This window comes from Macaca thibetana, chromosome 7 (assembly GCF_024542745.1).
Source record: "Macaca thibetana thibetana isolate TM-01 chromosome 7, ASM2454274v1, whole genome shotgun sequence".
Lineage (NCBI taxonomy): Eukaryota > Metazoa > Chordata > Mammalia > Primates > Cercopithecidae > Macaca > Macaca thibetana.
Window position 1 is genome coordinate 151,320,783 of NC_065584.1, and position 15,395 is coordinate 151,336,177.

The following is a 15,395-nucleotide window of genomic DNA, read 5'->3' on the forward strand; positions in this document are numbered from 1 at the left end:
GCTAGGGGCTAACCCCTAACATTTGTAAAGTGCTTCGCAGTTTGCAAAGGGCCTTGTCCACAGTCCTATTGAGACCTTCCATGGCGGCGACCCTGGGCCATGACCCGCAACCCCACTAAAGATCCCTGGCCTCTGAAGGGTAAGGCCAACACTGGAGCCCGTAAACAAGGCAGCTCCTTCCTTCTGCACCCACTTGATTTTGCCGGAGTGTCTAGAAAATTCAGAGATGGACAGTGTGTGAGTGGGGCACTTGATTATTGAATCAGTCCTTTTGCAAATACAGTGAATGAGTCTTGGAGACATTTAGCAGTTTATCGATGGCCACATATCCAGTCACTGGTGGCAGCCTTAGGACAGTCTCACTGTGAAACCTTGTGGACCATGCGGCATGGGTTAGAGTAGAATTCTGGGCTCTCAAGTTCTGGCCCTAGGTCTGCCACCCACTGCTATGTGTCCTTGGGCAAGTCCCTCGACGCCTCCCAGGATGCTGTCTTTGGGGCACCAGATTATTGGACTCCATTAGTGGTCCCAACAGGCCAGTCTCAAAACTAAGTTTTCATTGGTCCATGGTGAAAGAAATAAAAATAAGTTAGAAAATAAGTCTGTACATGGCAAAATAAAGCAGTGGTAGGCCGGGTGCAATGGCTCATGCCTGTAATTCCAACACTCTGGGAGACAGACAGGCAGATTGCTTGAGCCCAGGAATTTGACACCAGCCTGGGTAACATGGCAAAATCCGGTGGTGTGTGCCTATCATGCCAGCTACTTGGGAAGTTGAGGTGGGAGAATCGCTTCAGCCTGGGAGGTCAAGGCTGCAGTGAGCTGAGACTGCGCCACTGCTGTACCCCAGCCTAAGTGACAGAGTGAGACTGTTTCTCAAACAGAAACAAAAATGAAGCAGTAGTCGCCCTGTGTCATTCCCAGCTCCCCTGTTAAAAAAAAATGTGTTGGTTTGTGGAAGGCTGAAGTGTTGGGTCTCACTGGATAAGATAATGTCAGTGGATACTCAAGCTCTGACGCCCAGGGACTGAGAGCTGAGTGGGGACAGGGAGGCTGAGAGTGGCTGGCTTACCCTCTGGATCAGACAAGAGACCCTGGTTTTTGCCCACCACCCTTCCGTGCCCTAGGGCCTGAACCCACCAGCCCACCAGCTGGGTTCAGGATTCCCTGTGGGGTGGGGGGTGGGGCAATGTCCAGGCACTGGGACGTATTTTATTTTCTGCCCCCTTCCCTTTTATTAGGTTGGTGCAAAAGTAATTGAGGCAGGAGGGTCACTTGAGCCCAGGAGTTTAATCCCAGCCTGGGCAACAAAGCAAGACCTCATCTCTACAAAAGAGCTTTTGAAAATTAGCTGGGCACAAAGGTGTACATCTGTGGTCCCAGCTACTCGGGAAGCTGAGACAGGAGGATTGCTTGAGCCCAAGGAAGATATGCAGCCTTGGGATAGATGGAGACCCACCCCACCCCTTCCCAGTCAGAGTGTAGACCAACTTGGGGGCACTGGCCAGGAGCGCAGACGCCTGTTAAGGACAAAGGAGGGGCTGCAGTTCAGGTGCCCCAGGAAGGAGAGGTCAGAGAGGGCTTCCCGGAGGTGGCGGTCTGTCTCCCTGGATTTGGGAGACATGGCCAGGAGCGCAGGCCTGATGAGGTGTAACCCAGTCTGTTCCATCAAGGAAGCTGCAGGGGATGGGGCCTGGCTCAAGCCCTGGGTGTCCCTTAGCTGGATGGCTGGGGCAGGCAAGGCCTGAGGGCGGCTCTGTGGTTTCATCCCCAGTCATAGGGTACCATAACGCACACTGGGGCTAGGCTGGGGACATGAGTTTTGAGCGGGGAAATGGGGCGAGTTTGGCCTGGCTGGGGTGGGGGGAACTGAGAGGAGGGGGATAGGAAGTCCCACCTGTCCTTGAATTGAAAATCTTCCTTTTCTTTTCTTTTTTGTTTTTCTTTTTGTTTGAGACAAGGTCTCACTCTGTCACCCAGACTGGAATGGTGACACATTGTAGCACAATGACAGTTCCCAGTAGCTTCAAACTCTTGGGCTCAAGCAATACTCCTGTCTCAGCTTCCCGAGTAGCTGGGACTGCAGATGTACACCATCATGCCCAGCTAATTTTTAAACGTTTTTTGTAGAGATGAGGTTTTGCTTTGTCACCCATGCTGGGCTTAAACTCCTGGGCTCAAGTGAGCCTCCTGCCTCAGCCTCCCAGAGTTCCCAGCCAGCAACCTTTTGGAAGCTGGGAAAGAGAAAGTCGCTCCCCCCGCCCCCTGCACCCCTGCCCTTCCCCAGCTAGACTCTGCCTTTTTCCATGGGTCGGGTAGAGTGGCTGGGCAACTGTCTCAGAGCCTTGTCTGTGAAGAGGTGCAGCAGTGACCCCTCCCTCAGTGAGACAGTAAATGGAGTCCTCCAAGAGTGGGGATAGTGACGCCTCAGCTTGTAAACAATCACCTCTAGGACTCATGGACCATGAGAGCAGTCATGCTTACAGATAGGGAAACTGAGGCTTAGGGAGGGAGCGGCACTTGCTCAGTGTGCAGGTTTTAGGAAGGAGCCAGGGCAGAACTGTCTCTGGAGTGTGGAGAAGAGCTCCCCTCTTGAGTGTGGCCTGGCACCAAGGCGGCCCCAGCATTCACTGGTGTGTACTCTGGGCCTCAGTTTCCTCACCTGTGGAATGGGCTGCTAGCAGAGGTGAAATGAGGCTGTTGTGAAGAAGGGGCCCATCTCACAGAAGGCACTCACGAGTGCCGTTGCCCATCCTGTCTCCCAGCATACTCCAGGCATCGCTTTTTTGCATCCCCACCTTGCTGTGCCTGACACAGTCATGGAATTCTTGTTGGTTGGTGGGCAGTGTGGGTGCTGGAGTTTCATGGCCAGGCTAGCACGGTGCTGCTTTTCTGGCCCTTGGGGGCTCCCAGACCCATGCCAGATAGATGGCTGGGGAGAGGGGCACTGGAGTGGAGTGACTGGAGCTCAGAGTCGGCTCTCCCAGCTGCCCATCTGCTGGGACTGGCCTAATGCCTGAACCTAGTGACCGCCCAAGGGCTTGAGCTGTCTCTGTCACTATTGCCCACTGGCTAAGGGCAGTTCAGTCGAGGGCAGGATGTAGAACCTCTTCCTCCTCCTCTCCTGACCATCAGCTGGAAGCATCAGAGGCCTCCCTGGAGACTGAGGCAGAATGATCCAAGCTGTGGGCTGGTGTGAGGACTTGGATTACCCCTTGGATTAGCAGACTTGGGGACCTGGGTCTGGGACTCAGTGCCAGGCACAGGGCAAGGGGCACACTCATGAAGCCTGTGCCCAGCCCAAAGCCACAGCAGAGCAGTCAGCCTCCAGGAGGCCCCTGAGGCAGACGGCCTTCTGCCAGGTGGCTGGGCGGGCCTCCCAGTGTGTAAGGGGACGTCAGGGGCCCTGCCACCCTGTTCTTCTGGGGCTTCTAGGCAGGGGAAAGACCAAGGCAAAGGCAGCCAGAGCTGGCCCCACGCAGGCTCCCAGGTGAAGCTGTTAGAAGTGTTGTCCTCTGGGATTTGGTTGGACTTTGATCAGTTTTCCTCAGAAAAACAGCCATGAAGCACCTTGCTTTGCTCTGTCAGGCCTCCAGCAGAACACCTCCCTCTGCACAGGCCCAGGCCAGGGACCTGTGTGGAAGCAGGCATGGCAGGCAAATCATGTCACCTCACTGGGCGGTTATAGGTGCCTGCCTGCTTCTCAGAGCTGTGAGCTCCAAGGAAAGGCCAGATGTCAGAATCTGAGAAGCTGGCCACATGAGAGCAGGGAGCACCCTGGTCTGTGTTGGTCTGAACTTTGGTCTCAGAAAATTGTTAAACTCCTCTAGACACACAGATGGCCCGAGTCAGAGTGTGACAAGGGATTTCAGTAACACCTTAGCTACCCCTTTGCTATACAGTGAGGAAACTGAGGCCCAGAGAGGAGCAGCACACACCTTCGATTGCTGGGCAGCTCCAGAGCCGTTAAGGAGCCATTTTCTTTGTCATTTAGGGACCCTCAGCTCCTCTGCCATGCAGAAGTGGCTGCAGTTCTGGTGAAAACCTGCATTTCCTGCCAAGAAAGCCAACTGAAGTGGGCGGTACCGGGAGGCTAAGGCTGAGGTAGAGAGCAGTCGGGCAGTCATATTTATAACAAGGTCACCACAGGAATCCTGCTGCTTCAGGCCGGATGGGATCCTGGGGGCAGCTCCCCCCACCCCCAGCCCACCTCCCTGTGCTTGAGTCCTCTAATGTGGTGATGTCAGCCCCCGCCCCCATCCACCAATAGCCTAACCCTACTTTGTCAGGTTGAGACTTGGACTAGTGGGTTCAAATCCTGGCAGGGTGCCCTCCTCTGTAGAAGGAGGAGAAGGTGGCGCCCTTGCAGAGTGATCATGAGGACCAAGTGAGTCCTGTGCGCTGTGAAGAGTAAGAAGCACAGTGCTCCACTCCTGGTCCGTGATGGGTGCTCCACAGTCAGTCCCTCCTTTGGGGGCGTGCAGGCAGCTGTCTGTCTCTCCTGCTAGCATGAGGAGGCAGGGGCCGGGTATGCAGGGTTCATGTCTGTGCTTCCACAGCACCTAGCACACAACAGGTGTTCTCTGGCTTGCACTCTGTGGCTCATAACCTGTTTTCTCCTTTGTGTGAGTGTGTGTGTGTGTGTGTGAAAGAGATATCCTGTTGTGTGCTGTATTTCCTGAGGACAACCTGGCACACAGTCGGTGCCCACATGACTGCTGAATGCTGGAAACCTTACCCAGCTCCCACTGTGCAGACAGCAGAGCCCACCTCTGCTCCCCGGTGCCTCCCACCTCCCCACCCCGAATAACGCGGCGGTCCCTGTGCTTGTCCCGCAGACGCCAGCATGTCTCCGGACGCCACCAAGCCGAGCCACTGGTGCAGCGTGGCGTACTGGGAGCACCGGACGCGCGTGGGCCGCCTCTACGCGGTGTACGACCAGGCCGTCAGCATCTTCTACGACCTACCTCAGGGCAGCGGCTTCTGCCTGGGCCAGCTCAACCTGGAGCAGCGCAGCGAGTCGGTGCGGCGAACGCGCAGCAAGATCGGCTTCGGCATCCTGCTCAGCAAGGAGCCCGACGGCGTGTGGGCCTACAACCGCGGCGAGCACCCCATCTTCGTCAACTCCCCGACGCTGGACGCGCCCGGCGGCCGCGCCCTGGTCGTGCGCAAGGTGCCGCCCGGCTACTCCATCAAGGTGTTCGACTTCGAGCGCTCGGGGCTGCAGCATGCGCCCGAGCCCGACGCCGCCGACGGCCCCTACGATCCCAACAGCGTCCGCATCAGCTTCGCCAAGGGCTGGGGGCCCTGCTACTCCCGGCAGTTCATCACCTCCTGCCCCTGCTGGCTGGAGATCCTCCTCAACAACCCCAGATAGTGGCGGGCCCGGCGGAGGGGTGGGTGGGAGGCCGCGGCCGCCGCCACCTGCCGGCCTCGAGAGGGGCCGATGCCCAGAGACACAGCCCCCACGGACAAAATCCCCCAGATATCATCTACCTAGATTTAATATAAAGTTTTATATATTATATGGAAATATATATTATACTTGTAATTATGGAGTCATTTTTACAATGTAATTATTTATGTATGGTGCAATGTGTGTATATGGACAAAACAAGAAAGACGCACTTTGGCTTATAATTCTTTCAATACAGATATATTTTCTTTCTCTTCCTCCTTCCTCTTCTTTACTTTTATATATATATATATATATATATATATATATATATATATATATATATATATATATATATATAAAATGATACAGCAGAGCTAGGTGGAAAAGCCTGGGTTTGGTGTATGGTTTTTGAGCTATTAAAGCCCAGTCAAAAAGCTAATACCAGTCACTCGATAATAAAGTATTCGCATTATAGTTTTTTTTAAACTGTCTTCTTTTTACGAAGAGGGGCAGGTAAGGCTTCAGCGGATTTCTGACCCATCGTGTACCCTGAAACTTGACTTGAGTTTTCATGTTTTATTGGATACAGATAGAACGGATTGAAAAGGGAGGAAAGTCACATTTACTCTTAAGTAAACCAGAGAAGGTTCTGTTGTTCCTTCCTGCCCATGGCTATGGTGTGTCCATTGGATAGGGATGGTGGTGAGGAAAGGGAAAATATACTGGCCATTTATCCTGAACAAGCTTTTCTAGTCTCATGGAGGAGGTTCATGCCCTAGCCTAGAAGGGCCCAGGTCTATGCCTCCCATCTTTGAGCTATGAGCAAGCTAAAAGACGACACTATTTCTCACCATTTTGTGGAAATGGCCTGGGGAACAAAGACTGAAATGGGCCTTAAGCCCACCTGCTACCTTGCAGAACCATCTGAAGCCCCATGGTGAGTAGATCCTTTTAGGACCTCGACAGGCTATTTCCCACCCCCCAGCCAAAAATAGCTCAGAATCTGCCCATCCAGGGCTGTATTAATGATTTATGTAAAGGCAGATGGTTTATTTCTACTTTGTAAAAGGGAAAAGTTGAGGTTCTGGAAGGATAAATGATTTGCTCATGAGACAAAATCAAGGTTAGAAGTTACATGGAATTGTAGGACCAGAGCCATATCATTAGATCAGCTTTCTGAAGAATATTCTCAAAAAAAGAAAGTTTCCTTGGCCAGATAACTAAGAGGAATGTTGCATTGTATATCTTTTTTCTTGGAGATTTATATTAACATATTAAGTGCTCTGAGAAGTCCTGTGTATTATGTCTTGCTGCATAATAAATTATCCCCAAACTTAGCAGCTTAAAATAACTAACATTTATTATCTCCCACAGTTTCTGTAGGTCAGGAATCTGGGAGCAGCTTAGCCAAGTGGTTCTGGCTCGGGGTCTCTGGTGAGGTTGCCATCAAGCTGTCAGCCAGGGCTGTAGTCATCTGAGTCTTGACTGGGTCTGGGGGACCTGCTCCAAGCTCGCTCACTTAGCTGCTGGCAGGAGCCCTCAGTTCCCTGCCACGTGGGCATCTCCACTGGGCTACTTGCAAGATGGCTTCCCCAGAGCAAGTGATCCAGAACAGCAAGGGTGAAGCTGCTGGGTTTTTTTGTTTTGTTTTGTTTTTTGTTTTTTGTGTTTTTTTTGAGACAGGGTCTTACTCTGTCACCCAGGCTGGAATGCAGGTGCCCCATCATGACTCGCTGCAACCTCAAACTCCCTGGGCTCAGGTGATCCTCCCACATCAGCCTCCTGAGTAGCTAGGACTACAGGTGCACACCATCATGTCTGGCTAATTTTTGTACTTTTGGTAGAGATGGGATTTCACCATGTTGCCTAGGCTGGTCTTGAAATCCTGAGCTCAAATGATCCTCCCACTTCGGCCCCACAAAGTGTTGCGGTTATGGATGTGAGCCACCATGCCCAACCTGAGCTGCTGTCTTCTGTAACTAGATCTCAGAAGTGACATACCATCGCTTCTGCCGTACTTATTTGTCATACAAACCATCTCTGTTACAATGTGGGAGGGACTACACAAGGACATGAATACCAGGAGACAGGAATCATGGCCACCACATCCTCCAAGAAGAAAAACCGTTTAACTTTGTTTCCCAAAGTTATTTACGAATAGACTGTCCCCACCCCTGTAATAATGTCCCCATACTGAGGCATGCCGGTGCTTCTGGGCTGACCACAGCTGTTCACGCCAGGGTGCTCTGCACTGAGGCCCTGACCTGAAGACACTCAGCAGAGATGGCTGTCACACTGGAGTATTCAGAGGGCTCTTGGTGTGGGGGCAGGACGGGAGGCACCACAGGCTCACAGGCAGTTTGTGGGTGCACGTCCAAAAGGAATAAGCAACCACTTCCATGCGAGTGCCGAGAAGGAGGAATCGGGAGGCCTCCTAAGAGGCTCAGTGCCTTGACCTCTGGTCCTCACAGGACAAATGAGCGGGAAGCTGGCAGGCTAAGGGTGGCAGAGGGTGCAGGAGCAAAGAGTTTGGGGATGGCAGAGACCAGGAAGCAGGAGGGGAGTTTCCAGACACTCGTGCTCTGGAGCCGGGCTGCCCGAGTTCAAATCCCAGTTCTGCCACTCAGAGTGACTTCAGTGACTTCATAGCTTCTTAACATGCTTTGGTGTTCCCATCTGTAAGATGGGAATAAGACTGCCCCTACCTCAGAAGTAGGTACGAATTGGGAGAGTGAAGCACGCCACAGAGTACCTGGTCTGTCACCAGGACACAGCTGCCATTATTCACACAGAGCCAGGGCTGGAAAGGGCTGGGCGACCCTCACACACCAAGATGAGGAGCTGGGGTGATCTTCAGGGGGCAGGGGGGAAGGTGGGCTGCTTCTCAGTGGGCCAGGGAGATGAGCAGATCTGGGCAGCTTAAGGATCATTGCAAGGTCCTCTGAGCCCTGAACCCATCCTGGCTCCCCTTGAGCCTGGTGCCCACCAATGCCAGTCTCCTGAGAGGGGCTTCTTGCCATTAGAGGAAGCAGCCAGTCACCCTGCAGTGCCTGGATGTGGAAGTGATCATTATAATCTGCCATCATCACGGGTTGACAGCCCCATTTTATTGGTGAAGAAACAGACCTGGAGCAGGGAGGTGCTCATCTCAAGCCTGTAGTCAAGGAATGCTGGAGTGTGACCCAGGTTTCCTGCCCCCTACCCTGGGGACTATTGCATGCATATAGAAAGTTGTCATCCTCTCCATCTCCCAGATTCTCAGAGGGCGACCAGCCAGGCAGATGACTTTTTTTTTTTTTTGAGACGGAGTCACGCTGTCGCCCAGGCTGGAGTGCAGTGGTGTGATCTTGGCTCACTGCAACCTCCGCCTCCCGGGTTCAAGCAATTCTCCTGCCTCAGCCTGCCGAGTAGCTGGGATTACAGGTGCGCACCACCACGCCTGGCTAATTTTTGTATTTTTAGTAGAGACAGAGTTTCACCATGTTAACCAGGCTGGTCTCAAACTCTCGACCTCAGGTGATCCGCCCGCCTCTGCCTCCCAAAGTGCTGGGATTACGGGCCTGAGCCACCGTGCCTGGCTGACATTTGCTTCTTAGAGCTAAGCCTCACTGGCCCCACCCTGGCCTTCAAGGAAAACTCTCCTGGTTCTTCTGCCAACCCAAACTCCTACACCCCTTCCCATTGCAAACCTGAGGCCCGAACTGAACGTGGAAGTCCCCATGGCTCCCTACCCATTCTGTTTCCCCGCACTGCTCAGGCCTTGGCCCTTCTGTCTGAACTCTGCAGGCTCATAGCAGGCTGCTCTGTGAGGATGTGCTTGGAGCGATGACTAGTGACACTCACTCACTCCCTGGGAGTCTTTGCAGATAAAGAAGCCGATGCTTACATTAATGATCATTTGTCCAAGCTCTCTGGAGGAAGGAACAAGCCCCTGTCTCAGATGACAGTCTGGAGCTCTCCCCATGCCCTGGTTGTGATTGGCTTTGCCGGAGTGGGCTTGTCTCTTGGGGGACAATATGCCCTCCTGAAAGACTGAATTCTGGGGACCCAGGGATCTCAACCTTGAAGCTATCTCCTGTTCCGAAGCTGAGGACTTCCCTGAGGTCCTCGGATGGCCTCAAGTGTCAGGGAGAGGCCCTGTGGCCGCCTTCTCGGGGGTCTGAGAGTCCAGTTCCAACCCCTCAGTTTACAAAAGGGGAAACCGAGTTCTGGGAGTTGGCCTAGCTGCTGAGTTCAGCGGTGGCAGGACCTGCCGTTCTCCCTCCTCTCCTAGTCTTGTTGCTTCGCAGTAACTTTGTGGTTTCCCCTAGACCACCCAGGGATCTGGTGACTCAGGCTCCAATGGAGACACTTTCTAAACAAGCCCTGGGTTCTCTGCAGAGTGCTGGGGGGAGCCCGGTCCCTGCAGGCCCTGGGAGACAAGATTGGTAGGACTTACTGCCCCCCAAATCCAAGGTGATGCCCCAGAGGTATTCCTGCAATTGACTAGGTTTTTGGGGAAGGGTTAGTCCCCACATTCTCCTCTCCCCTCCATTCCATACCCCACTCCGATCTCCAGCACCTCCCCTGCCTTAGTCTCTGGGTGTGTATGTTGAGGGTAGGAATGGAGGGGTTGACCTAAGGAATGAGAGGAACAGATGGGGAGAGAGAAGAGAACCTGGAGATTTTGGGTTCTTGTCTCAGATGAGAAAACTTGAGGCCAAGAGAGGGGTTGCGAGTGGCCTGAGGTCACACAGCATGCACACACATTATTCATCTCTGGGGACTTCCTGGTGCTCCACACTTCCATAGGCCACTTCCTGCCCATGTGTCCCCTCCTGCAAACTCCCATCCCACACATTGCAAGGGGCATAAAAGCCCCAACCACCTAGGCTGCAGCTGCCTTGTTTTAATCCTGACCCTGCCACTTAGCAGCTGTGTGACCTTGGGCAAGTTACTTGAGTTCTCTGTCTCAGTTTCCTCATCTGTAGAAGTGAGGAATACTAATATGAGAGTATCTACCTCCTAGAGTTGTTGGGAGGATTAGATGAACTCGTGCCTGTCAGGCACTCAGACCTGGCCTGTATTAAGCACTCATCAGGTGTTCACAGGTATGACTTGGGGGTCTGGAAGGCAGCTCAGGGAGGTGAGTAAAGCTTTGGTGTGGGGACTCCTCAAGTGTGAGCACTCAGATCCAGATCCCTGAGCCTGCTGGTGGCCTTGGGCAGTCACCTGACCTGTGTGAACCCCTGTTTCCTCAGTTGGGGAGTTGAGTCAATGATCCACAGTCACATCCCTCCCCTGACAGCTGCTGCCCCTCTCTTGCTACCACCAATCCATCCTCTACCCGCAGGGATGGTCTGCACCCAAATCTGACCCACTCCTCCTCCAAGTGCCAGGATGACTCCCTGTACCCTCAGAGGATGTAGACCTGCCTCTGAGAGCGGCCTGTGATGCACTGATGGAATGTGGTTCTGCCCCATCTCAACCCCAGAAAACCCCCTTCAAACACTGCACTCCAGACTTCTCTCTCTGTCTGTTTGTGTCTTCCAGGCCTTTGCCCAAGTTGTCCCCTCCTCTCAATCATCTCCCAGCCTACCCCATCCAGGCTCTGACCACACCGGTGTCTACTCTTTCTTCCCCTGGAGACTCCTGAGAGCCAGAGATGTCTCATATCCCACTGGCTCCCATGGCCACGGGCCAGCCTAGTGGCGGATACAAAGGATGGACTCCCTGGATGTTTGTGGAATGAAAAGACTATGGAGGTAGTGGATGTGGGCGAGTTATATAAACTCTAAAGGGCCAAGCAGGCATGTAGAGGGGGGTATGTTTATTAGCATCATGTGTCTCCATGACAACCCCCAGCTGGCTTCTCCCTACAGGCCCCTAAGATCACTCACCCCTCCCCCACCCTCAGGCCCAGGCTCTGGGGGTTCATGGCCTGCAGCCTTATTCTACCCTCTTGAGAGTGTGATGGCAAGAATTGCTGTTTGCATCTGTTAAAGTACAGGAGAAAAAAAAAGAATTCTTGGTTTGTGGTGGGAGGTGGACGGGGTGGGGGGGCATCCATTGGATGAATTAGAACCACAGACTTAGGGAACATCTGAACTGGGAAAGGCCTCAGAGTGCGTCTAGTGCATGGCTATCCCTGAACTGAGGCCCAGAGAGAGCAGGGCGCTAACTAGGGTCACACAGCAAGGCAGTAGCAGAGGGAGGCCAATACATGACTTGAAGCTCCTTCCAGAGCCAGCCTCAGCAATGCAGCAAAGGCTTCTGGGAAGCCAGCACTGGCCTGAGCAAAGCAGTTGAGAGGCAAGAAGAGTTGGGGTGTGGATCATATGTTTCATTTTGCTTTAATTGTGGTGAAATATATATATATATATGTATGTATGTATGCATATATATCATAAAATTTCCCATTTTAACCATTTTTAAGTGAACAGTTTGGCAGCATTAAATACATTTATATTGTTGTGTGGTCATCACCTCCATCCATCTTCAGAACTTTTTCTATCTTCCCTGTGTTTTTTACATTTTACTGTGGTAAAATATACATACCATAGAATTTGTCGTTTTAACCATTTTTAAGTGCACAGTCCTGTGGCGTTAAGCACATTCTCATTGTTGCATTCCTTATGCTTTTTAATGAAAGGCAAATGAAGACAAGGTTTTTAAATCCTTCACCGTGGGATTTTGAGCCCTTGCTGACTTCCAGCAGCCCTGAGAACCTAGAGGTGGGTGTGTGTCATCCTGGTCCATTTGGGGGTTTGGAGGAGGCTGTTGCGGAGTTGGGGAGGGGGTGTTCAGGCTAGGCTGATCACCACTAGCGACACAGACTGAAACAGCCTGGTAGCCTCTCTAACCTTTTTATTTAGTTATTTCTTTTGAGACAGAGTTTCGCTCTTGTTGCCCAGGCTGGAGCGCAACAGCGCGATCTTGGCTCACCGCAACCTCTGCCTACCAGGTTCAAGAGATTCTCCCGCCTCAGCCTCCCGACTAGCTGGGATTACAGGCATGTGCCACTACTCCCAGCTAATTTTGTATTTTTAGTAGAGACGGGGTTTCTCCATGTTGGTCAGGCTGGTTTCGAACTCCTGACCTCAGGAGATCCGCCTGTCTTGGCCTCCCAAAGTGCTGGGTTTACGGGCATGAACCATCGTGCCTGGCCCTCTCTAATCATTTTTAAAACAACTATCAATGGGGCTAGTGGAATGTGGATAAAGTGCCCAGGATTTCTGAGCCTGAGACTGGGAGTCTATGGTCTGAGCAGAGGAGAGACGGTTTTCAACTTGACCTCCTTGGGCTCCCTGGGGTACCATGGGAGACCTGGGTAAGTGATGCTGGGAGAGTTCCCCCTCTTCCCAGGCCTCAGCTGCCCTTCAAATGAAAAATCTGAGCCAGATGGCTTCTGGGGGAATTCAGGGGCTCAAGAGAACTCCTGCCCCTCACTCAAAAGTCTTATGCTCCCAAGACAGGCAGATACAGCGGACTTTCATGTTGAACCTGCAGAGAGGAGCTGGGACGATTGCTAGTAACAGAACTCTTACTTCGCTTAGTGATAATAATAGCAGTAATCATTTACTGAGGGGCTTGTTATGTACTTGTTATGTTTATATTATGTCATGTAATCCTTATCCCATTTTATAGATGAGTCTCAGAGAAGTTAAACAAGTTTGCCAAGGTCACACAGCTGGTAAGTATCAGAGCTGGGTCTCACACTCAGATCTCTCCTTCCAGAGCTGATGTTCCTACCCCCACACCCCTGCTGGTGGCAGCACTTCTGAACTTGACTTTCCACAGCTGTTGAGCACACAGGCTTTGCAGCCAACTTCTGGGGCTCCAGGCCCAGCTCTTCCTCGAGCTAAGTGACTTTAGGCATGATACTTATAGTCTCTGAGCCTCAGTTTTCTCATCTGGTAAAATGGGCATAATAATATGGTAGTTAGGGAAATTAAATTAAATGAGTTAATATTTGTGAAGTAGTTAAGCAGGGCCTGGCCTATCGTGAGTGACATTTAGTATTTGTTGAATCTTTAAAATAATCATGTTTGGGCCAGGCATGGTGATGTGCGCCTATAGTCCCAGCTACTTAGGAGGCTGAGGTGGGAGGATCACTTGAGCCTAGGAGTTTGAGTCCAGCCTGGGCCACATAGTGAGACTCTGTCTCTATAATTTAAAAAAATTAAATACATAAAATATTATGTCTGTTGCCAGTTTTTTGGGTCAGTTCTGCTTGAACCAGCAAGTTGGAAATGTTTATTTTTAAAATAGTTTTGCTTTCTATTTCTCATCATTGAGCAATGAACAAAATGGAGTTTTTGGGATGCCTAGGAAAACACGCACATAAACACCACTGCATATATGCACACAGTCTGAGATGCATTTTCGTTAACATTTTAACAGAAACACAACTATTCATGAGTCTTTGCAGAGGAGAAAAAAAAATCTCTTCCAAAATAGGCCTTTCAATGTTGGCCAAGTTCCTCAAGGTGCCTAAAATGGGCAGCATTTTGGTGTTTTCCAAGTACAGTGTATGTATTAGAAGCTGATCTTTTGGAATTATTGACTGCTCCCGTCCCTTATTTCCTTTCCTTCTCTACCGATGGGGCAAGGATGTTTGCCATTCCTGGCCCTGATGACAACTATTTTGACCCTTTAAGAATTCTCTGCTTTGTGCTGCTCCAAATATAACATCAATGAATGTCAAAAGGCACATCAGGTCCCCCAAAAAGCTGAATGGCACTGGGTCTGTCCTGGTGGCTCCTGAACCCTCTTCACTCTAGGGCCCAGGGGCTCTGAGGTCTAGCTCCTAGGGCCCCTTGGCACCATGTGGGCCCACACCTAGGATCCCTGCTGCACCCTGGCCATGATGAGAGGTGTCCTTGTCACAGCTTGCAGAAAAGACTTGAGCCACGCAGATTTTTAAATTGAGGAATTGTCAATCCATATGTCTGGGAAACTTTGTTCTGTCTGAGTCTGAGCCTGGGTGCTCTGCTAGGTGAGGGCTGGCCCAGACCCAGAGGAAGCAGGAGATGTCATCACACATCTTCTGTGACAGTTCCTAAGCCTTGGGGGTGGGCTCCCAAGTGACCAGGAGAAACCAAAGGCCTTTGAGGTAAGTTTGTTCTTAAATTTTCCGTCGTTGGGGAAAGAGGAGACACTAGGTACCTGAAGTCCACAAAGCCAATGAAAACCATCCTTGGACAGAGAGATTTCTCTACCTTCTCCATCAAGCCTTATGCCTGAGCTACTGATGATGATGGAGGGGCCAGCTTCAGAGAGAAGTGAAAGTGGACACAGGTTTGAATCCTGGCTCCATCATTTTCCAGTTTGTGTGAATTTAGGCATTTCATGTTTCCCCCGAGCCTTGGTTTTCTCATATGTAAAATGGGGATGATATAATCTACCATGTAGGAATCAAATGAGAAAGCATATCGCATTTAGAGACAATTCTCCATGGGTCTCTCTGCAAATATTGCAAGCAGAAGCACTGATGGCCTTTGTTCTGGACTATCTTTTAAAGGATATATGATAGCCACAAGCATTAGAAGATATAGTGTCTCCCTTTGGTGCAATGGGCAGGCATCTTTACTGCCCATTATAAAAGATTTGGGTTCCCTAGGTCCAGGGTTCCTCTCCTGTAAGGCACCTCCACTGAGTGTGCAGGTATCACCTGTCTCTCTTGGCATCACAAGGGAAACTATGATGATGCTCATTCTGTGTCATGAGGAACAGAAAGAAGTCCTTTGTCTCTGACCCAGGAGTCTTGTGTCTTCTCATGTCTTTCATGAAGCAGTGACAAGCTAACTTCTTATCTTATTTAAAAAATAGATAAAATCTCAGATTCTTCACAGTTCTTGACAGTTTTGATGATCAGGATGGGGTGCTGACAGAGAAATAGCTTTCTTGAAGAGGAAAGATGAGGATCTCACAAACCAATTCATGCAATTTGAGGGAAGTCCATGGAAATCAGCACCAAACATACTAATCAAATTGTATGGTCACATGGGCAATAAAT

At 51.1% G+C, this 15,395-nt stretch overlaps 2 protein-coding genes across 4 annotated transcripts in view; one reads left to right on the top strand and one right to left on the bottom strand.

Annotated features, from left to right (window-relative positions):
- The window catches only part of SMAD6 (SMAD family member 6), a 79,994-nt gene extending 74,321 nt beyond the window's left edge, over nt 1-5,673 (top strand). The window contains exon 4 of the mRNA XM_050795972.1: nt 4,839-5,673. Coding sequence (XP_050651929.1) covers nt 4,839-5,377 — 539 coding nt within the window. The 3' untranslated portion in view covers nt 5,378-5,673. The remainder of the gene's footprint in view (nt 1-4,838) is intronic.
- The window catches only part of SNAPC5 (small nuclear RNA activating complex polypeptide 5), a 717,963-nt gene that overhangs the window by 296,659 nt on the left and 405,909 nt on the right, over nt 1-15,395 (bottom strand). The window contains exon 1 of one of the 3 annotated variants that reach the window (XM_050796057.1): nt 4,254-4,257. The exons of the other annotated variants lie outside the window; for them this stretch is intronic. The gene's annotated coding sequence lies outside the window, so the exon portion shown is untranslated. Of the gene's footprint in view, nt 1-4,253; nt 4,258-15,395 lie in introns of those variants that run through there. 3 annotated transcript variants of the gene reach the window in all.